Raw genomic sequence first — 23,915 nt, 5'->3', positions numbered from 1 at the left:
AAAAACATTCTAGAACTAGACTGTGAAGACAATTGTGCAACATTTTGAATGTACAAAATGCCTTTAAGATTCAATGGTTGAAATGAGTTTTATGTTTTATGTATTTCACCAAAATAAAAAGTGTCTGAAGAGGGAAAACAATCTTAATACTGAAAAATACTAATGGGAGAAAGGGGTTTAAAGGAGAAAAAGATTAAATAACCAACCTGGAAGCAAAGCAGGATACTTGGAAAGAATACTCCTCTCATATACTTCTTCTGAGGCAGGATCAAATGAAAGAGGAGACATAGGTGGTAGAAGATCCACAGCCTTTAAGACAAAATTCAGTTTTAAACACATTCACCAACCACCATAGTAACAATGCTAAATTAATCTATGAGTGTATGATACTTTTGCTCAAAGATGTATGTACTAAGTGTATTACCCTACAACTTGTTAAACCACAGATTATATTTAGAGGGGATTACACTGTCCCACAGAGTCTCAATTGTCATGTTCTTCACATCAAGACAACATTCTGAAGAGGAGACATCCAAGGCACTGAGACACCTGCATCACACAGCAGAATCACTGTTTTTAAAGCCCCAGCTCTGCTTCAGATTCTAGTTTCCTACTGATGTACTAAGGCCCACCAATGACACATGTACTTGGCTTTCTGTCACCTATGTGGAAGGCCAACAGAGTTCTGGCCCACTACTTTGTGGCTGGCCCGGACAGCTTTTGAGGCAAAAATCAGTGAATGGAAGAAAACAATCTGTGCATTTCAAACAGAATGTTTCCTAAAAAAAAAAAAAAAATCTCTCTCTCTCTCTCTCTATATATATAGATATAGATATATTTCATATATATAAGATATATATTTTTTAAATTTATTTATTTATTTATTTAGCTGCACATATGCTGCAGCACAGCCACAGCATGCTAATCCTCTGCCTATGGTAACTGCACACCAAATGGGTTCCAGTTCTAGTCCCTGCTGTTCCACTTCTGATCCAGCTCCTGCTTATAGTCTGAGAAAGCAGCGGAAGATGGCCCAAATGCTTGGGCACAGCACCCAGAGAGGAAACCCAGAGAAGAAGCTACTGGCTCTTGGATTGCACAGGTTCAGCTCTAATCATTGCAAAAATTTAAGCAGTCCATCAGCAGATGGAAGATTTTCCTCTTCTGTCTCTACCCCCTCTTTGCAATTCAAGTTAAAAAAAAAAAAATCTTTACAAGACCCAGTGTGTAGGCCTAGCAGCTAAAGTCCTCGCCTTGCACGCGCCAAGATCTCTTATGGGTGCCCGTTCTAATCTCAGCAGCTCCACTTCCCATCCAGCTCCCTGCTTGTGGCCTGGGAAAGCACTCGAGCACGGCCCAAAGCCTTGACACCCTGCACTCACGTGGGAGACCTGGAAGAGTTTCCTGGTTCCAGGCTACAAATCAGCACAGCTCTGACTATTATAGCCACTAGGGGAGTGAATCACTGGACGGAAGATCTTCCTCTCTGTCTCTCCTCCTCTCTGTACTTCTCCTTTCCAATAAAATAAGTAAATCATGAAAAACAAAACTTAAAAAAAAAAAGATTTTATTGGCTTTTATTGGAAAGGCAGATCAGATTTACAGAAAGAAAGAAAGAGAGAAAGATCTTACATTCACGGGTTTATTCTCCAAATGGCCTCAATGGCCAGAGCTGAGCTGACGAAAAACCATGAGGCCAGCAGATTCTTTTGGGCCTCACACCTGCATGCAGGGTGCCCAGGCTTAGAGCCATCCTCTACTGCCTCCCACACTGTAAACATAAGCTGGAAAGGAAGTGGAACAGCTGGGATACAAACCAGCACGCATGTAAGATCCCAGCACTTACAAGGTAAGAAGCCATTGGGCCATCACACCAGGGCCCCACACCGATTCATTCTTCAAATGGTCCTAATTCAGGAGTCAGGAGCCAGCTCAGTTTCCCAAATGGGTGATGGATCCAAGTACTTGGACCATCATCTGCTGCCTTTGCAGGTGTATCAGCAGGCCACTGAATCAAAAACACAGCAGCCACCAGACTCAAATTAGCACTCCAACATGGGATGTCGGCACTATGAGCAATTCCTCAAGTGCTATGCCATAACATCATGTCCCCTCACCTCCTGTTTCCCTTCTAATACATTCTGAATCTAATATCAATATATATTGCCAAATTAAAACTATTCTAGATTAAAATATTTTTAAATAAAAATAAGGTCCTTATTATTATTAAAAGATAATACTATGACAAGAGCAGCTTAATGAATACTTTTAAAATATTTACAAAAATTAGAAACCAAAATATTAGAACTTAAAGCACAGATACAAAGATGACAAACGTAACTGCTTACAAAATTTTCAATCATTTATAACATGATAAATCAATATTGTCACATATTATACTTTGAGTGTAATGAAGTATGTATAAAAAAAGGAGTTACAAGGCAAGTACTTTGGTGCAGAATGTTCTTTAAATCCATGCAAATTCTGGGCCCCACACAGCAGCCTAGTGGCTAAATACTAGCCTTGCATGCACTGGGATCCCATATGGCCGCTGGTTCACATCCCAGCTGCTCCACTTCCCTTCCAGCTCCGTTTGTGGCCTGAGAAAGCCTTGGGACCCTGAACCTTATGGAAGTTCTGTAAGAGGCTCCTGGCTCCCAGATCAGCTCAGCTTTGGCCACTGAGGCCACTTGAAGAGTGAATCAATGGATGGAAGATCTTCCTCTCTCTCTCCTCTCTGTATATCTGATTTTCCAATAAAAATAAATAAATCTTAAAAAAAAAAAGCCATGTAACTTTCAATTATGAATTCTCCACAACTTTCTGAAAATCCCTCAAATTTTTATTTATTTTTATTTTAAAAACAAGAAGGAAAACAACAGCTATTATCTGCTGGTTCAGCTCTCAATATCAATCAGAGCTCGCACTTGGCCAGGCTGAAGCGGGGATCTAGGAATTCAATCCAGGTCTTCCATATGGGTAGATAAGACCCAACACTAGAGCTATCACTTGCTACCTGTCAAAGTGCGCATTTACAGAAAGCTAGAGTCCAAGACCAGCACTAACTCCAACAAGAGGCAGGCGTCTACACAGCATCTCTGCAAAAGAAAACTTAGCCTTTAATTCTACTGTTTTTCACAAACTTTTTTTTTTAAGATTTATTTAACCTTATTGCAAAGTCAGATATATATAAAGAGAGGAGAATACAGAGAGGAAGATCTTCTGTCCGATGATATTTACTCCCCAAGTGATCGCGATGGCTGGTGTTGTGCCAATCTGAAGCCTGGAGTCAGGAGCTCTTCCAGGTCTCCCACACAGGTGCAGGGTCCCAAGGCTTTTTGCTGTCCTCGAGTGCTTTCCCAGGCTACAAGCAGGGAGCTGGATGGAATGTGGGGCCGCCAATAGAATGAGTGCCCAAATGGGATCTTGGCACATTCAAGGTGAGAACATTAGCCATTAGGCTACCATACCAGGCCCCCACAAACTTTTTAAATATTCCCATATTCTCCCAGAAAATTAGTCAACTTACTGCAGCACCATCTTTAATTAAGCTAAAAGGAGACAGACCGAGGAACTCCGTCCACTTCTTATGCCATTCTCCCTGCTTTTCAGCAACAGAATGCCTTATATTTGTGACATCTTCATTTATTTTATTCCTAGGACAGTATAAAACAAACTATTTAAATCATAAAACAAAAACATCACAGACGAAAATGATGACAAAAGGGGAAGGAAACAGAACTAAAAGTTTAATCACTATGTCACATACAAATTGAATCCCGCAAGTGAATATTTAAAACCTAAAAAAACCTTTAAGACCAGAAAGTAATTCAACATCTATTATTTCATTTTTTAAATTTCATTTATTTTTTAAATCAAATTATTTCTGGTTTTAAACTTCAGTTAAAATTCTACTCGAACTCTCCATTCCTAAAGGCAAGACCATATGCCCCAGTACTTCTGTTCAAATAAAAAAACTTCCCAGAAATTCATTTTAATACTAGATAACACAACTAAAGAAATGTGAGAGACAAGACCGAATTACTTCATAAAGTATTTTCACTCAAGGCAGGTAATTTACTCTAGACAAGGAAGGCTATATCCATTCTCCTCTATATTTCATGTGTCTCTCTGGAAACTGATTCGATGTTTTTCAATACTTGTAAAATTCTCTAAATTTTTCTGTCAAAGATAATAGTTACTAATTGCAAGAATTTTGCAGAGAAAACCACTCCATTCTTGCCACAGTAAAAAAAATAGCAGTTCTAAAGTACCTCATGTGCTTCAGATCCGACAATCTTTCCCTCTGAAATTTGGCTTCTTTTTCAAGGTAGTGAAGGTCTATTGCCAATCTTGCTTGGTCAGCTTGACAATGTTCGTATTTCATTACTTTCAGGGCTTCATTTAGTAACTGAATAACTGTTAACAGGTTCAATTTGCCATCCTCATAAACATTTCCTATGTACAACTAAAGATTCAAAGAAGAAAAAAAGGGATAACTAAAGCTTAACAAAATCCACTATTACATACTATTTTTTACCATTAAAGAGTGAAATAAAAACAAAAACAAAGAAAAGCCTCTGTCCCTCTCAAACATGCAATTACATAAATAACTTTGGTTCTCTGAAAAATACTATGCAAGAATTAACATGTCACACCATTTTTCAGACTATGTAAGGTGCAGAAAAATAGAATAAAAGGGCCTGGTGCACTAGTCTAGCGGCTAAAGTTGTCATCACCTTGCACGCACCAGGATCCCATAGGGGCGCCGCTTCAAGTCCCGGCAGCTCCACTTCCCATCCAGCTCCCTGCTTGTGGCCTGGGAAAGCAGTCAAGGACGGCCCAAAGCCTTGGGACCCTGCACCCATGTGGGAGAGGTTCCTGGCTCCTGATCAGCTCAGTTCGGGCCATTACAGCCACTTGGGGGAGTGAGTCAATGCAAGGAAGATCTTCTTTTCTGTCTCTCCTCCTTTCTGTATATCTGACTTTCCAATAAAAATAAACTTAAAAAAAAAAAAAACTACACTAGGAAAGCATAAGCCATCCAGATACAACTATCCCATATAAGCAAGCAGATATAATGAGATGAAGTCTCAGTTAAAGGGAAGAGACTAGAAATACCTAGTTGGTCACACATTACCTATTTGCTAACAGGAGGCTGTTTAAGCTGTGAAACTGCTAAGAAAACACAGATTATTTCATAATACGAAAAAGAAAAAGAAACAGTAAAGGAATCAGACAGGGAAAGCTGACAACAAAAGTTTGAAAAAATCACACAGAAACAGATATTATAGCTATAAAGCTAAAGGAAGAAAGGGCTTTAAAAGGAATACTTCATAGCATCAAAAATCAGAGGATGGAAAATTTTGAAAAGGACAACTGGCAATTAGGAGGTCATTTTTTTTCAAGAATTTATAAAGAAACAGTACAGTGCCATTTTCCTATTAAGTAACCTAATATCCACTACACAATATAACGTAATTACTATACAAATTACAGATAATAAAAGCCAACTGACATAAATATACACACAGCTGTTTAACAGTACCTATCTATACAAAAGTTGACTACACAGATAAACAAAAATAAGTTCTAGAAATAGTAGAAAAACACAGCAAGAAAATCAAAGACAAAATTTTTATATAAAGAAAGTTCTGAAAAGTTTCCCTAATATCTCATACTTACCTTACAAATTTGTTTCTCAATATTGTCAAGCAGGAGTTTTGGAATATTAACAGCAACATCAGTTCCATCTAAAACATATTCCTTAGCAAGACCAAGAACTGAACTAACAACTTCTCTCTCTTTTTCCAAAATCTTAAGTGTTTCATTCACTGAAGCCCACAAAAACCGAATCTTTGAATACAAAAAAAAATAATTTTAGACATAACTGAACATGTATATATTCACTCTAACAAAGTATTTCTAGAATGGTTACTGATGAGATAATTAGATAACTACATTTTAACTAATAAGAGCATTGCTACTACTTCCAATGGGACATGAAAGGATTTCTCAAGACAATCTAGCTCACTAGGATTTTCCAAAAAATCATATAGAACACCATGGTACAATTACTACTTCCTGTATGATCTCGCAAGCTATGAATTTAACTTAAAAATTATTTAGAGAGAAAAAAAAGAAAATTTTTCAAGAGCAAAAAATTACATTAATCTTGCGTGATTCAGGTTTCAGAAAAGTCAAATTTGAAAAAAATACTTATCTGAAAGCAAAAAAAATCTCAGGCATATGCCAACCTACATTTCCTAAAACACAAACACCAAAATGGGCCTAATATTGTGGCATACTAGGTTAAGCCTCCACATGTAATGCCAGAATCCCCTGTGAGCGTTGGTGCAAACACCAATTACTGAATTTCTAATCCAGGTACCTACTAGTCCACCTGGAAAAGCAACATAAGCCCACATAAGACTAGGAAAGGGTTTCAGTCTCTCGGCTTTAGCTTTGCCCAAGCCTGGGTGTTGCAGCCATCTGGAGAGTAAACAGGCATATGGAAGATCTTTCCCTCCCCTTTTGTATAACCATCTTTAAAAAAATTTTTTTAAAAAAAGAAATTTCAAAACAACACAAGTCATATGTGAGAAGTCATGTTCTCTGGGTAGTAACTTGACTTATGCATTTTTATTGGAAAGGCAGATTTACATAGAAAAGGAGAGACTGAGACAAAGGTCCTCCAATTGCTGGTTCACTCCCTAACAGAGAGCTGGATGGGAAGTAGAGCAGCCAGGAGATGAACTTGCACCCATATGGGATCCCGGAGCATGCAAGTCAAAGATTTAGCCACGGAGCCATCACACCAGGAGCATACCTTTTTTTTAATATACTTACTTGGGACATAACATCTCATCTGGTTAATCCTCCATTTCTAAGCCCCAGCATCCCATATAGGTGCCAGTTCACATTCCTGCTGCTCCACTTTCCATCCAGCTACCTGCTTGTATCCTGGGAAAGTGGTGGAGGATGGCCCAAAGCCATGGAAACCTGCACCCACCTGGGAGACCCTGAAGAATTTCCTGGCTCCTGGCTTCAGATCAGCTCAGCTCAGGCCACTGTGATCACTTGGGGAGTGAACCAGCAGATGGGAGATTAATTCTCTCTGTAAATCAGCCTTTTCAATAAAAATAAATAAATCTTAATTTAAAAAATTGAAAATTAGAGTGCGGAGCAATGCTAACCCTATAGCTGCAAGAACAGCATCCCAGGGCCCAGCGCCGTGGCGCAGTGGTTAAGGTCCTCACCTTGCATGCCCGGGATCCCATATGGGCCCCGGTTCTATCCCGGCAGCCCCGCTTCCCTTCCAGCTCCCTGCCTGTGGCCCGGGAAAGCAGTGGAGGACAGCTCAAGGCTTTGGGACCCTGCACCCGCGTGGGAGACCCGGAAGAGGCTCCTGGTTTCAGATTGGCATAGCATCGGCCGTTGTGCTCACTTGGGGAGTGAATCATCGGATGGAAGATCTTCCTCTCTGTCTCTCCTCTCTATATATCCGCCTTTCCAATAAAAAAATAATAAAAATAAATCTTAAAAAAAAAGAACAGCAGCCCAAATGTCTACCAGTTCAAGTCTTGGCTGCTGCTCTACTTCCAATCCAGCTCCCAGCTAATGGCCTAAGGAGACAGTCAAACATGACCCAAGGCCTTGGCCTGCACCCACACGAAAAACCCAGAACAAGCTCCTGGCTCCCAGCTTCAGCTCAGCCCAGCTCTAGCTGTTGCAACCATTCAGGGAGTAAACCAGCAGACGGGAGATCTCTGTCTCTCTCTTTCCGCAACTCTTTGAAATAAACTAAAATAAATCAAAAATAAAATTTAGGGACTGGCACTGTGACGCAGCAAGCAAAGCTACCCCATGCAAAAATGGCATCTCACATGCATGCCAGTTCATGTCCTATCTGCTCTACTCCCAATCCAATTTCAAGTTCATGGCCTGTGAAAACCAGTAAAAATGGTCCAAGGGCTTGGACCCCTGCTACCTACATGGGAGACCTGGGAAAAAGTCCAAGCTCCTGCAGCCCTAGCTACTGCAGGCACTCTTGTCTCTCGCGAACTGTGCCTTCCAAATGTATACATAAAGCTTAAAATAAAAACAAAATAAAAAGTACTAATTAAGTTACAAATAAGGAATTTTACTGCTGACAGTTTTAAATCATACTGAAAATTGCTTTTGTGTATATTTAATCCTACAAATTATAAGCTAAATTTTATATTATTTTCCAGCATTTCAGAAGCACCTTTTTATAAATATATATATGTATATGTATCACCTAAAACAAAGGTAGAAAAAAAACAGTGCCACAAAAAAATTACAAAATGAGAACTTAAGAATTCAATTGATTAGGCAAGCAGTACACATTACAAAAAAAATAAAATTGTTCCTTCAAAAGTTGTCTCACCTTCTGAATTTTCTCTTGCAAATTGCTATGGTCAACACAGGGTTCCATGCTAATAAAAATTAATTACGATAATTAATCATAAAAAATCACATGGCAATTTAACATCCAAAAATCTACTTAGTCTATACACTCACCCATTAACAACCATTCCAATTAAAACCAAAAACAATACTCAGGCTCAAAGCAATAACATTTTATTAGAAGAATTATATAAGGATTCCAAATATATGTTTTAATTCTATCCTCATTTACCTAATTAACTTTTTTTTAATTAATGTGTCTAGAATCCTCATTTACTCTCCTATAAAATACAAAAGCTAGCCTATTATCTAGAACAACTTGCAGCTCTAAGTCACTTACTCTTTTACTTGATTTTGCAGTCCTATAAATTGTGATCTCAAATTTCGCACCTGCTTAACTGATAACCTGCAAGAAAGCAAACAAAATGACAACTTTTTTTTAAATGGCAACTTTTAATTCCTTTACAGTGAACCCAATATTTCCAATTTTCCTATCTTTGGGTCTTTGGAGACACCAACAGCCAGGAAAAGGACTGTGGATTCCACACAAATTGCCTAACACACAGGCTGCTATGAGATGGACAGCAGAGTAGAATTAAAAGGTCTATGAGACAACTCTGCTCCCTTAGCCTTCTCTCACAAACCTAGCAGGTTAAGTCATTCCAGTGTTCAGGCAAGGTAAGTAAAGCCATACCCTGCAACGCTAGCACCCCGTAAGGGTGCTGGATAGTGTACTGGCCGCTCCACTTCCAACCCAGTGTCCTGCCTACGGCCTGGGAAAAGCAGGGATAACCAAGTGCTTGAGGCCCTGCCACCCACATGGGAGCCTCAGACGAGGTGCCTCGCGCTGACAGCCTACAAACCACTGGCCATGTGCTCATCTGGAGAGGGGCACGGAGGAAGAAAGATCGCCCTCATTCTCTCTCCCTCTTTACTAACTCTTCCAAAATAAACAAAGCTTTAACAACAAATGAATTAATTAAATGCAGTCTAGTCTTGAGACATTTCTTTTGATATAATTTTGAAGGATTCCCTAGCTTTAATAAATACACAACAAAACATTTTGAAGGTTACCATCCTTCCCCTAGAGAGGCCCACATGACTCTCAACCATTTAAACAATATTTCAAAAATTAAAAATTAAAAAAATAAAGTTCTACATTTCTTTGTAACTCTGAAAAATAAAGGCACAATCTATTCTCTGAAAATAAGAGCCTAACCTGTTTAATGCTGTTTATTGTTACACAGCACCTGACACGTGAACTCCAAGAACAGCTCCTGCACGGATGATTATCTACATTAAGGAGGAACATGCATGACTCAGCAGTTAAGACTGCATCACTTGCGTGATTCTCAGCTTCTCTGCTTCTGCTCAGGCTTACTGCTAGGGAGATAGCAGAAAATGGCTGCTAAGTAATAGGGTCCCTGCCAAGTTGAACCTCAATTGAGCTTAGCCTTCTGGCTTGAGCTTGCCCAATTCTGGTTATTGAGGACCTCAGGGGAGTGATCCAGCAAATGGAAGAAACCTCTCCATCTCTCTACCTCTCAGATAAATAAAAGAAACATTAAAAGTAAATAAATATTTTATTATTAATAATTAAAAGTAAATAATATTAAAATCTAAAATAAGTATAAGCAGCTTGAGATGAATAAAGTAATTATGAAATACTTAAAGGGTACTTTCTAAAGTACCTACTTAGCAAAACACTAAACAGACATTTAAAAAATACACAATGGGGCCCAGTGTGGTAGCTTAGCAGCTAAAATCCTCACCCTGAACCTGCCGGGATCCCACAGGGACACTGGTTAGTGTCAGCCCCGTTTCCCTTCCAGCTCCCTACTTGTGGCCTGGTAAAGCAGTCCACGAGGGCCCAAAGCCTTGGAACCTTGCACCTGCGAGGGAGATCTATAGCAGGCTCCTGGCTTCAAATTGGCAAAGCTCTGGCCATTGCGGCTGCTTGGGAGTGACTCATCGGACAGAAGATCTTCCTCTGTCTCTCCTCTTCATATATCTGACTTTCCAACAAAAATAAAATAAATCTTAAAAAAAAAATACACCATGCTAAGACAGAAAATTTACACAATAGGACAAAACAGATGTAACTACGACTCTTGAATTTCTATTTCCATATAAAGAAAGAAGAAACACATAATTAAAATGGAAGATTTTTTTGAAGTGCAGAGTGACAGAGAGAAATTTCCTTTTGAAAGATGATTCCAGGGCCTGGCGCGATGGTGCAGTGGTTAAGGTCCTTGCCTTGCACACCCGGGATCCCATATGGACGCCGGTTCTAATCCTGGCAGCTCCACTTTCCATCCAGCTCCCTGCCTGTGGCCTGGGAAAGCAGTCCAGGACGGCCCAGAGCTTTGGGACCCTGCACCCAATTGGGAGACCCAGAAGAGGCTCCTGGCTTCGGATCGGCATAGCATCGGTTGTTGCGCTCACTTGGGGAGTGAATCATCAGACGGAAGATCTTCCTCTCTGTCCTTCCTCTCTGATCCTTCCTCTCTGTCCTCTCTCCTTTCTGTATATCCGCCTTTCCAATAAAAATAAAATAAATCTTAAAAAAAAAAAAGACGATTCCACAAATGCCCACATAACTGCTCAAGTTGGTGCAGACCAAAGCCAAGAACTGGAAAATCTATGCCAGCCTCCCACAGGGGACCCAGTACTTGTCCCTCATCTGCTTCCTCCCAGGTATAGGAGTAGGAAGCAGGATCAGAAGCAGATGACAAATTCAATTCAAGCACTCCTAAATGAGATGCAGGCACCCAAAGTGGCAGCTTAACCACACGATCTTCCTTGAAGCTTTTTTGTACTAAAATTAGCTTTTACTTCTCTCAATACTTCTTTTATACTATGCTTAAGGTTTACCTTGTTTTAAAATACAGAATAGGCAGTATTTTGAAAAACAAATTTGTTAAAAAAAAAAATTTGTTTTGGAGTTTATATTGATAGCATGTGTTTAAAGGGAAAAGAATCATTTTCTAGCTGTCAAAGTATCACTTACTGTGCATTTTCCTGATATTTTTGAGTAACAAAGTCTTCTCTTTGCAAAACTTGTAAAAATCTGTTACGTGCTACGTGGCACCTGGCAAGGCACTTGTGCAAATCTTGTGGCTTTAGGTTAAATGTCTCTATGAAATGTGCAGAATCTAAATGGAAGACAAACAATATCTTAGAAAGTAAGGTTAAACAGACAAAAAGTACATCATATACATAAAAAGACACAACCACTGTGAAGGAACCATGACGTTTTGGGCCTGCACTGGGCAAAGCAAGTTAAACTGCCAGCCGTGACACTGCACCCCACATCCAGGTCCTGTTAATGCACCTAAGAAGCCAGCAGCACACGGCCCAAGTATGCATCCCAGGCACCACATGGGAGAACTGGACTGATGGCTCCTGGCTTTGGCATGACCCAATACCAGTCACCATGGGACTGAACCAGTAGACAGAATCTCTCTCCTCTCTCTCTCTCTAGGTCTCTCCATACTGTCTTCAAAATAAATAAATGTATATATCTTCAAAAAATGTGGGTGCTGGGCCCGGCAGCGTGGCCTAGTGGCTGAAGTCCTTGCCTTGAAAGCGCTGGGATCCCATACGGGCGCCAGTTCTAATACTGGCAGCTCCACTTCCCATCCAGCTCCCTGCTTGTGGCCTGGGAAAGCAGCCGAGGACAGCGCAAAGCCTTGGGACCCTGCACCCACGTGGGAGATCAGGAAGAGGATCTGGGCTCCTGGCTTCAGATAAGTGCAGCACCAGCCATTATGGTGACTTGGGGAGTGAATCATCAGATGGAAGATCTTCCTCTCTGCCTCTCCTCCTCTCTGTATATTTCACTTTGCAATAAAAATAAATCTTTAAAAAATGTTGGTGCCATGGAGTAGTAAGTTAAGCCTCTGACTCCAAACAACTCCTGTTGCTCCACTTCCAATCCACCTCCTTGTTAATGTGCCTACAAAACAGCAGAAGATGGCCCAAGTCTTTGGCTTCCAGCACAAACATTTAGACTTGGAGAAGCTCCAGGTTCCAAACTTCACTCTGGCCCAGTTCTAGCCATTGTGGCCATTTGGAGTGAACCAGTAGATGGAAGATCCCTCTTTCTTTCTCTCTCCTTTCGTAAACCTGCACTTCAAATAAAAAAATAAACCTTAAAAACCTCTTATAAAATTCAATAAAATAAACAGTTCCTGAAAGATAATTTGCTTGGACAAATGAATTATGCTACAAATAGCACTGCTTTAACTCTTGGACTTGAAGCAATCAAATTAATTTTTTTCTTTTAAAGATTCACTTATTTTTATTGGAAAAGCAGATTCGCGGAGAGAAGCATGAAAAAGACAGAAAGCTCCTCCACCCAAATGCCCACAACAGCCACAGCAGAGTCAATCCCAAACCAGGAACCAATAGCTTCTTCCAGGTTTCCCATGTGGGCGAAGGGTCCCAAAGACTTTGAGCCATCCTGTACTACTTTCCCAGGTCACAGCAGGCAGCTGGATGTGAAGTGGTGCAGCTTGGACACGAACTGGCACCCATATGGAATCTAGCACTTGCAAAGGCAGGATTAGTCAACTGAGTCATCACACTGGACCTAAGTTTTTTATTTTCTATGAACTGGTAAATAAATCAAGTCCCTCCAAGATAGAAATTTCTATCACGAATAACCACAAAATAAATTTTAAAAAATAAATAAAATAAAAAATACAATCAACTCAACATTTAAAAAACATGTATTAGACTAACCATAACCTCAGGACATAATATGCAGCACAGGATGAACACCACAGGGGCTAACGGCACACAAAACTTCCACCCAAGGATACTGCATCTCATGTGGGGCCTGGACCAAGTCCCAGCTGCTCCACTCCCAAGCCAGCACCCTGCTGATGTGTCTGGGAAAGCTATGGAAGATGGACCAAGTACTTGGGCCCCTGCATCCATGTGGAGACCAGAAGGCTTCCAGCTTCAGGCTTCAAACCAGCACAGCTTTGGCTGTGGTATTTGCAACTGAACAAATGGATGAAAGATCTTTGCATCTCTCTCTCTAAAACTTTGCCTTTCAAACAAAAATAAATAGATCTTCAAAAGAAAAAAAATTGATGGCTTAAAAACATTTTTCTAGGGGCTGGAGCTGGGGTGTGATTAAGCCTTCACCTTTGGTATCAGCATCCCATAAAGGTACTGGTTCCTGTCCGGGCTGCTTCACTTCCCATCCAGCTCCCTACTTGTGGCCTGGGAAGCAGTCGAGGATGGCCCAAAGCCTTGGGACCCTGCACCCATGTGGGAGACATGGAAGAAGTTCCAGGCTCCTGGCTTCGGGTCAGCACAGCTCTGGCCACTTGGGGAGGGAAACTGTTGATGGAGTATCATTATCCCTTTATCTCTTTCTCTCTGTATTTCTACCTTTACAATCAAAATAAGTAAAAATTTTTTAAAGGGTGTAAAAACTAACAAAAACAGGAATATAGAAGACAAACACTATGTGCTTCACAAGCCTATAATATTTACTATTTCACCTTATCTAGACATTAGAACACACATGTAAACACAAACTTACTTTATTGTAAGATTTCAAATCACATTTCCAATAGAATATTAACAATCTGCTTTTTGATGTAAATATTTTAATTCTACTTTGCTTTATTTATATCTGGTGATTTAAATACAGTGAAAAATAATAAAAATTTAGAAATCAAAGCCAAAAGAAATTCCTACTTTAACTTACTTTCGGAGTTATTTTTAATATATTTCATTGCAACATATCTTGCAAAATGATACATCAAATGAATAAACTTAGGACCACCAGGAGAGAGAAACAGGGAGCCAATAACGGGAGGCCAACTGCTTCCACACTCAGCCTATGGAGAAAAGAAATAGAGATGAATAGAAAATATGACTCACAATATTCATAATTCACATTGATACCACACTGCTCACATGTTTTATTAAAAGGGCACTGTCAGTCTTGCCCCGGAGCAAGGCTGGGGTGGCGGCTGAGCCACCAACACTTCTCAAGGCACACTGGCTTGGACGTATCCAACTTCCACAGTGGGGTCTAAACACATCACCAGCATCAAACTATACCATGTTCCCATTGTATAATTTCAAAAGCATTAATAAGAGGACAAAATTCATTCTATTTTAAATACAAGCTGAATTCTGTCACTTTTCTGAATTTGGTCACACAAAAAACATAATGCCACAGCTGATCTGCTGGATGATCAAAACAGGTTTCTTTAAAAAATGCCAGCAGCCCATATCAAAGGGCCAGCTGCAGGCCTGACTGTTCCGGTTCCAAGGCAGCGCCCTGCTAATGCAGCCAGGGGAGAAGACAGAACCTGTGGGAGATCGGGCCTCCGCCTCCCCAGACCCAGCTGCTGTGACCATGAGCAGTATGAATCAGCAGATGGAATACTGCTGTGTCTCCCTCCCTCTGCCACTCTACTTTTCAAATCAATTTTCTTTGAAATAAATAAATAAATAACCATGATATTTACTCCCAGGAGCTCTATTTCTAGTATAAATTACAGGCAATAAAAGAAATTGTGTCTCTAAAAGATTCTTTACAAAATTCTAAAGTTCGGGGCCTGGCGCGGTGGCACAAGTAGTTAAGTCCTCGCCTTGCACACCCGGGATCCCATATGGACCCCGGTTCTAATCCCGGCAGCCCCGCTTCCCTTCCAGCTCCCTGCCTGTGGCCTGGGAAAGCAGTCAAGGAGGGCCCAAAGCTTTGGGACCCTGCACCCGCGTGGGAGACCCGGAAGAGGCTCCTGGCTTCGGATCGGCATAGTATCAGCCCGTTGCGCTCACTTGGGGAGTGAATCATCAGACGGAAGATCTTCCTCTCTGTCTCTCCTCTCTGTATATCCGCCTTTCCAATGAAAAAATAATAAAAAAAATAAATCTTTAAAATTCTAAAGTTTGCATATTCAAAAAAAAATACTTACAGAAATCTTTTTTAACCATTCACAGCAATGTTTCCGGAATTCAGTATCACTTTTTTGGTCAAATGGGGGCCAGCAAAATCTTAGTTAAAAAAAAAATAGAATTATGAATAACAATTTTTTTATATCAAACATATTTCCTGTACTTGAACATTAAGGCTAATAAACAAGGCTAGCATTTTCAGCTTAAAGTACCAACTTGGTAAGAAACTGAGTCATTTGTTTTTAAAATACTCATTGGGGCCAATCCAATTTGGGGCAAATAACTAATGACAATGGATAGACAGATATTAAGTGAGGAATAACCATTTTTAAAACTTTTGGGGCCCGGCGCCGTGGCGCAAGTGGTTAAGGTCCTTGCCTTGCATGCCCAGGATCCCATATGGGCGCCAGTTCTATCCTGGCAGTCCCGCTTCCCTTCCAGCTCCCTGCCTGTGGCCCGGGAAAGCAGTGGAGGACAGCTCAAGGCTTTGGGACCCTGCACCCGCCTGGGAGACCCGGAAGAGGCTCCTGGTTTCAGATTGGCATAGCATTGGCCGTTGTGCTCACTTGGGGAGTGAATCACCGGACAGAAGAAGATCTTTCTCTCTGTCTCTCCTCTCTGTATATCCGCCTTTCCATTAAAAATAAAAATAAATCTTAAAAAATAATAACAATAACTCATGCTTTTATTTCTATAACAAAATATTTTAATATGCATAGAAAAAAAGGACTAAAAAGCTAGAATACCAACAGTAACCCTCTCTGGTTGATGGGTTTAGGAGTAACCTCTACTTCTTTGCCTTTTTTCTGTAGTTTCTGAATTGCTTTAGATAAGCCATAATGTTCAGTCAAGAAAAATCAAAATAGCTGCTTTTATTTAGGTAGAAGAATCCCTATACCTGAGTGATATGGATTTCCAAAACATGTTTCTAAATACACCTGTTTTATTTGACATTCATAATTTTAAGTTAGGTCAAAAAATAAAGGAAAATAAAGAATAGGGCCCGGCGCCGTGGCGCAAGTGGTTAAAGGTCCTCGCCTTGCACGCCTGGGATCCCATATGGGCACCGGTTCTAATCCCAGCAGCCCCGCTTCCCTTCCAGCTCCCTGCCTGTGGCCCGGGAAAGCAGTGGAGGACGGCCCAAAGCTTTGGGACCCTGCACCCGTCTTGGACCGGAATAGTATCGACCCGTTGCGCTCACTTGGGGAGTGAATCATCGGACGGAAGATCTTCCTCTCTGTCTCTTCTCTCTGTATATCTGCCTTTCCAATAATAATAATAATAATAATAATAAATAAATCTTTCAAAAAAAACCCAGGTTATCCTGTGCAAATTGTTTTAAAAAAAATAAAGAATATAATTATCAAAAGTGAAAAGAATGCCCTATTACAAAAAGCAGCTGGTACAATATAAAAATCGAGATTAATCTGAACAAATTTTTTTCCAAGCAAAACAAATCAAAATCACATGCAAAGTAACTTAGAACCAAGTCTAATTATTTCAACAGAAGGAAATATTCAACAGTATATAATAGATTACATTAAATCAAAATGATTTTTGCCTACAGCCATTGATGCTTTTACATATATCATGTATCTCTGAAAAAAATCAAGAAACGTCTACAGCAAAGTAGGAAGCAAAGCAGGACAGTCCTGGTTGCTCTATTTCCAATCCCAGTTCCTACAAATGTGCCCAGAAAGGCAGTGGAAGATGACTCACGTGCCTAAGCACCTGCCGTCCACACAGGACAAACATCAGAAAAGAGCTCCTGGCTCTAGCCTTAGCCCAGTGCAGATCTGGCTGAGCAGCCAATTGGGGAGTGAAACACAGATGAAAAGTTTACTTCTCTGCTCTGCAAATCTGCCTTTCCAATAAAAATAATTTTAAAATAAAGTCCTGAAAAAAAATTATGGCTTTATGGGTCCAGCACGGTGGTCTAGTGGCTAAAGTCCTCGCCACAAAAGCACTGGGATCCCAAATGGATGCCGGTTCTAATCCCGGCAGCTCCACTTCCCATCCAGCTCCCTGCCTGTGGCCTTGGAAAGCAATCGAGGACGGCCCAAAGCCTTGGGACCCTGCACCCACGTGGGAGACCTGGAAGAAGTTCCTGGTTCCCAGCTTTGGTTCGGCACAGCACCAGCCGTTGTGCTCACTTGAGGAGTGAATCATCGGACGGAAGATCTTCTTCTATGTCTCTCCTCCTCTCTGTATATTTGACTTTGCAATAAAAACGAAAATAAATCTTTAAAAAAATGTTTAAAAACTGTGGCTTTATGGCAAGGTAAAATTTATATTTAAACTGTTAGAATGACTACTTAAGAAAATAAAAGAATTTTTCCTTACTTGAAAACTTCTTTGGCGAGAGATTGGTCCAGTGTTTGAAACAAAAAATAAGAAACTATCTGAAAGGCATCACGGTTCAGCTTGTCAAACATGTTCCTGGTGATGGGAATAGAACAGGAAAAGAAGATTAATAAAACCAAATACGATCCAAAAGTAAGTCTGACACAAATTAACATTTTTCATTCAAGAGGTCAAAAAAATTTATTTTTCTCATTCATGTAAATTTATAACCAATTAAGAAAACTACAGGACCTTGCACAATGGTTCAGTGGCTAAACCCTTGCCTTATAGGTGCTGGGATCCCATATGGGTGCCAATCTGTATCCTGGCAGCTCCACTTCCCATCCAGCTCCCTGCTTGTGGCCTGGGAAAGCAGAGGATGGCCCAAAGCCTTGGGACCCTGCACCCATGTAGGAGACCCAGAAAAAACTCCCAATTACAGCTCCGGCTATAGTAGCCACTTTGGGGAGTGAACCAGCGGGTAGAAGACCTGTCTCTCTGTCTCTCCTCCTTCTTTAATTCTACCTTTCAATAAAAATGAGTAAATATTCGGGGGTTGGGGGAGAATAGGCCTCTGGGTTGCTGAAGCTTTGCGGTGGACAGCAAGCCCACATTTATAAAGGGAACATGGCAGTTCATTGTGCCCTGCAGAGGACACCTGGTACCATGGTAGAGGATGGAGAGCAGAATAAATTGGACAACTCTCCCTGCCAAGTTTTGAGAGCAAGCATCCTGGCGAGTGGAGACTTTGAGGTGGGCTATGTCAATCAATGGACGTTGGAAGGATTTCTTCAGTCTTGGGGCAAGAAAATCAACAACACCTCAGAACTACTGAAACCACTTACACAGTACCCTGGGAACCTGCTCCACACCAAGGATCCTAGGGTGACAACAAGTGGCTGTGTCCCACCCCCAGGTACTGATGCAGTTGAGCTGCTAGGATTAACGCTCTCCCCTTCCCCCAGATACAGGAAGGGAAAAAAAAAGATTGGAAGCAATTGTCTCATCCAGACCCAACACTTTTTCAATAAATATTTACTGCATGAGCAAATGAATGAATTACCTCTTCTGTGCATTTATTTTGCTACCTATTTCAGACCTAGATAACTATGAGACCTCATTTCCCTGTATCCCACCGTGAGTAATACAACTCATGTAATTTTTCCCAAAATGCCAATCTTTTGGGTAGACACAGGCTGAGTATCCCATATCCAAATTATTTGGAATCAGAGTGTTTCAGATTCTGGAATGTGTCAAACTTTGAAATATTTGCATAACTTTATGACCTAAGTATCCTTAATCTAAAAAGTGAGCTGCTCGAAGCTTTTTTTGCTTTCAGGATTTTGAATTAGGAATGCTCAACCTGCACCTTGGGATGCAATCAGCGTATCCTAACCTAAGTGTACATTTAACTTTTATTGAAAAGAGGTTACACAACTATATGCTCCCAGAAATTAAAAATCCATGGAACTTAAAACTAAAATGAACTTTGCCATATATAAATAAAAGAACAAAAAACCAATGTAGGGTCCCTGCACTAACACAGAAACCCAGATGAAGTTCCAGATTCTTGGCTTTGGCTTTGCCCCGTCTAGGCCATCGCAGCCTTTTGGCAAGGAAATCAGCAGATGGAAGTCTGAGCGACTTATCTCTCTCTGCCCTGCCAAATAAATAAATTCATTTTTCCTATGATTTGTTTATTTATTTATTTATTACAAAGTCAGGGATATATATAGAGAGAGGAGACAGAGAGGAAGATCTTCTGTCCGGTGATTCACTCCCCAAGTGACCGCAATGGCCAGAGATGTGCTGATCCGGAGCCAGGAGCCAGGAGCTTGTCTGGGTCTCCCATGCGGGTGCAGGGTCCCAATTCCAAAAAGTCCAAGGCGAGGACTTTAGCCGCTAGGCCATCAAGCTGGGCCCTCAAATAAATAAATCTTTCAAAATAGGACCCAGCATTGCCTTGAACGCACCAGGATCCCATACGGGTGACAGTTCTAATCCCGGCAGCCCCACTTCCCATGCAACTCCCTGCTTGTGGACTGAGAAAGCAGTCAAGGACAGCCCAAAACATTGGGACCCTGCACCCGTGTGGGAGACCCAGAAGAGGTTCCTGACTTCTGGCTTCATATTGGCTCAGCTTTGGCCACTGTAGCTGCTTGAGGAGTGAATTAACAGATGGAAGATCTTCCTCTCTGTCTCTCCTCCTCTCTGTATATCTGACTGTTCAATAAAAAGAAAATAAATCTAAAAAAATAAAGTGGTAAACAAATAAAAATTAATTTCTAAGTACATATGGTACCATGATTAACATTTGTTTTAAAGGGGACATCTGTACATCAAGATCGAGAACCCCTCCCAATACCACCATCAAAATGACTAAACACACAAGGGAAATATCTTTGACAGTGTGGGAAAATAAAAGAAAAAAACTTCCATCACTGGATCAGCTCCTGACAGATTTTAGCAAATTTTCAAAGACAGAAAAGATTGCAATAAGAAAACTAAGACAAAACCCCAGAAAGGAACGGAGAGGTAGCTTAGCGTCCTTCTTAGTGGGGTGTAGAAGCTTCAAGATTTTCTGCCAGTACACAGAAAATGAGATTAACATGCAGCGTCAAATACTGTGAAACAAATGAATCCACAAATACATCATCATTATCCAATACTGTCCAGTGGCAGTTTTTAACAGACCTCTAGAGAAAAAACAGTAACTTGTAAACAAGTAGTTACCAAACGACGTTTAATTACAGTTATAAATTTTGCCTGTACTTATTATTATAATACGACTGAAACATGTCAAGAGGGTATGTGTCGGTGAGCTAATTGCAAGGGCTCCGACATTGCAGAGCTGCAAAACAGTACGCTGGTTTGGACACTGATGAATCCAGATTCGGATATCTCAGCACAACAGTGAAACAGCCACTACAAAAATCCAACAGACCGACACTGAGAGCCCATCCACCCCACGGGTCCAAAACATTTTAAAATATACGATCATAATACCAAAGGTCAAAACAGGCAAGAGGTTTTCACTTTTCCTCTTTTTTCTTTTTTTGCGACCCGTGGCATGTCTTAACTTCCTAACTTTAAATAAAGGCAAACGCACAAACTAATGTTCATCCTACTGAAAGAGTCCTTACATTCGTAAAGGCGCCCACACTTCTGTCCCTCCCAAAAGCAGGGTTAAGCTGGCCGTCTGGTTCTGCCTCAGCCGCAGCCCACTCGCGCATACGGCGCGGCCGACACGGTCCTCGGCTCCCCCGGGACCCCGCGGGCTGCTGCCCCGCCCCGGCCCCTCGCCCCGCGGGCTTCAGCCTCCTTACACTCCGAGGTGCGTCTGTGACACGACCTTCCCGCAGGCCTGGGTGGCCGGGCCGGGCTCGAAGCCGAGCGCCTGCAGGTACATCCACAGATGCTCCTTCTCGAACGCAGTGACCCAGGCGGAGCTCATCCTCGCGCTGGGCGCCGAGACTTCCCCAGAAGAAGGCGCGCGGGCTCAAGCGACCGCGGGCCCGAAGGATCGCACCCCGAGGCCGCCTCAGCCCCTCCACTGCCACCGCCTGCTGCTCTCTACCCCGGAGCCATTTCGCCTCAGACAGCCAAAAAGTCTCCGGGAGACGGAACTTCCAACGGCAACGGCTCCACAGACGCCGAAGCGAAGACACCACAAAACAAGACTCCCGCGCTTGAGGAAAAGCGGCGCGCGCCTGCGCTGCGTGGCTTCCGGGAAAGGAGGGCTTCCCCACAGGACTCCACCTACCGTCATGCACCGCGCCCTTCTCGCCGTCCTTTCCTGTCAAACTCAACCGAGAGACTACAATGACCACAGTGCATTGCGCGGCCTAATACTTTTTCCTGAGTTTGCGTCGTCGGTCTTCCGCAGGAGCCCAGCAGCTTCGAGGTTTTAAATTGCTATTGTTTGCTGGTTATGTGAAAAACTGGAAGTGAAGTAAGTGGCTTAGTGCAGTGGGAAAAACAGTAGGTTCCATCCTCAGCTCTTCTCATTAGCTATAAGATACTCAAAACAATTTATTTTGCCTCTGAGCGTTTTTTGTTTTTGTTTTGGGTTTTGTTTTTTTTTTTAATTTAAAAAGCAGCGAGATAGGGTAAGATAGAAATGTCTTCCTTTCTGTGATTTGACTCCACAAATGCCAGAAACAGTCAGGTCTGGGCCAACCCAGCTCTCCCATGTAACAGGGACCCAGGCAGGTACTTGAAATCATTCTTGGCATACGGCTCCCCTGTAGCCCTCTAGCTCGCATCCCGTTTACATTGGGGGGTGTATAGGGGTAGCATCATTTTCTGATGCTTTTCCAGGTGCTCTAGGAGGGAGCTGCATCAGAAACAGAGCAGTTGTTATTGAACCAGTGTTGGTCTGGGATGTTGGTGTCTCAGGTGGCCCAAACCTGTCATTACAATGACTGTGACACCTACCTAATGTCAGGATCACCCACCACCACCTCACTTTCTAGCTCGATCCCTCCTAACTTTATTCCAGAAGTCCCTGTAGTACTACCAGACATTCTTTTCGCTGTTTCTTAGTCCTTTCATATTGTACCTAGCATGAAAGCACCATCAGCACCCTGACCACTTTCCCTCTACTATATTTATCTGGCAAAGCCACAGTTCCTATTAAATCCAGCGTGTTGGCTCCTCCACACCTGCAGTCTAGCAGCTGAGTGACACCATAATGCCTGCTGTCACTCAAAATCTGTGATTAAAATGAGCTGTTAGGTCTGCCTTGTGAACCGTAGTTTTTTTCCAAATGTCCAAGTAAAATGAATGCATTTTTAAAAAGATTACAGCAAACCAATTATTACCTTTAAAAAAAACACATTAACTGATTTATTTGAAGATTTGTTTTTATTGGAAAGTCAGATACACAGAGAGGAGGAAAAACAGAAAGATCTGTCCATTGATTCACTCCCCAGGTGGCCATAATGGTCAGAACAAAGCTAATCCAAAGCCAGGAGCCCAGAGTTTCTTCCAGGTCTCCCACACACGGGTGCAGGGTCCCAAGGTTTTGGGCAGTTCTCCACTGTTTTCCCAGGCCACAAGCAGGGAGCTGGAAGGGAAGTGGAACAGCCAGGATACAAACTGGTACCCACACGGGATCCTGGTGCATGAAAGGCGAGGACTTTAGCCACTAGGCTATTATACTAAGCACTATTTTTTTTAAGGCAGATTTTGCAGAGAAAGGACAGAGAGATCTGCCATCCTGTTGTTCACTCCCCAAATGGCCAGGACAGCCACAGCTGATTCCACCTGAGGCCAGGAACCAGGTGCTTCCTACAGGTCCCCATTTGGGTTCAGGGACCCAAAGAACTGGGCCATCTTAAACTGCCTTCCCAGTCAGCTGGACTAGAGGTCAAACAGTCCAGACTCAAACTGGCGTCCATATGGGATGCTGGTGCTACAGGCAGAGGATTAGCAGGCAAAGCTATGGCAGCAGCCCTGCTATCATTTTTTGTTTAAGATTTATTTTTTTTTTAACTTACTGTTTATTTTTATTGGAAAAGCAGGTCTACAGAGAGGAAAAAAAGAAAGATCATCCGGCCACTGATTCACACCACAAGTGGCCTCAGTGGCCAGAGCTGAGTTGATCTGAAGCCAGGAGGCAGAAGCTTCCTCTGGGTCTCCCACATGGGTGCACCATCCCTAGGCTTTAGGCTGTCCTCAGCTGCCTTCCCAGGCCACAAGCAGGGAGCTGGTTAGGAAATGGAGCAGCAGGAACACAAACCATGCCCATATGGGATGGCAAAGCTGTAAGGTGAAGAATTAGCGAGTTGAGCCATCACACCACTTATTTCTGCTGCTCTGTGGCAGGCTCTGTTCTGAGGTTTCTTTTACAAATGGTAACTACTACTTGTTCTTCATAACAAACCTAATATTGTTCTCATTTTAAAGATGAAATTATTGAGGCAAGAGAAATTAAGTAGCTTGCTTAAGCTTGCTTAGAGTTAGTAAGCAGCAAAGCAAAGTGAGAACCCAGCATTTTGCTCCCATTTTCATCATGCTGTGTTTCCAGTTAAGCTACTTGTGGTCACTGGTCAACCCAAAAGCTAGGGAAAAGCAAAGAAACCTGACCTACAAACCACTGATCCCCTGAAGACACAAGAATGCTATTAACCCAAGAAGCAGGAATGAATCCTGGCAGACCCAGAAATAGAATGTCCACTATATCAACTAAAAAAAAAAACCCACTCTGA

At 41.9% G+C, this 23,915-nt stretch overlaps 1 protein-coding gene across 2 annotated transcripts in view; it reads right to left on the bottom strand.

Annotated features, from left to right (window-relative positions):
* HAUS6 (HAUS augmin like complex subunit 6) overlaps positions 1 to 21,487 on the bottom strand; it is a 41,713-nt gene extending 20,226 nt beyond the window's left edge. The window contains exons 1-11 of one of the 2 annotated variants that reach the window (XM_040963787.1): positions 21,030 to 21,487; positions 17,704 to 17,799; positions 15,381 to 15,459; positions 14,159 to 14,291; positions 11,441 to 11,585; positions 8,771 to 8,836; positions 8,411 to 8,459; positions 5,686 to 5,856; positions 4,275 to 4,468; positions 3,530 to 3,656; positions 207 to 309 (exon numbers count right to left, since the gene is read on the bottom strand). In XM_040963787.1, the coding sequence (XP_040819721.1) occupies positions 207 to 309; positions 3,530 to 3,656; positions 4,275 to 4,468; positions 5,686 to 5,856; positions 8,411 to 8,459; positions 8,771 to 8,836; positions 11,441 to 11,585; positions 14,159 to 14,291; positions 15,381 to 15,459; positions 17,704 to 17,799; positions 21,030 to 21,157 (1,291 nt within the window). In that variant the 5' untranslated portion in view covers positions 21,158 to 21,487. Of the gene's footprint in view, positions 1 to 206; positions 310 to 3,529; positions 3,657 to 4,274; positions 4,469 to 5,685; positions 5,857 to 8,410; positions 8,460 to 8,770; positions 8,837 to 11,440; positions 11,586 to 14,158; positions 14,292 to 15,380; positions 15,460 to 17,703; positions 17,800 to 21,029 lie in introns of those variants that run through there. The other variant, XM_040963788.1, reaches the window with a different exon arrangement.
* Between the last annotated feature and the right edge of the window lie 2,428 nt (positions 21,488 to 23,915).

The sequence above is a fragment of the Ochotona curzoniae genome, unplaced genomic scaffold (assembly GCF_017591425.1).
Source record: "Ochotona curzoniae isolate NIBS_2020 unplaced genomic scaffold, NIBS_Ocur_1.0 scaffold_3208, whole genome shotgun sequence".
Taxonomy (NCBI): Eukaryota; Metazoa; Chordata; class Mammalia; order Lagomorpha; family Ochotonidae; genus Ochotona; species Ochotona curzoniae.
This window is presented reverse-complemented; position numbering and strand designations above follow the sequence as displayed.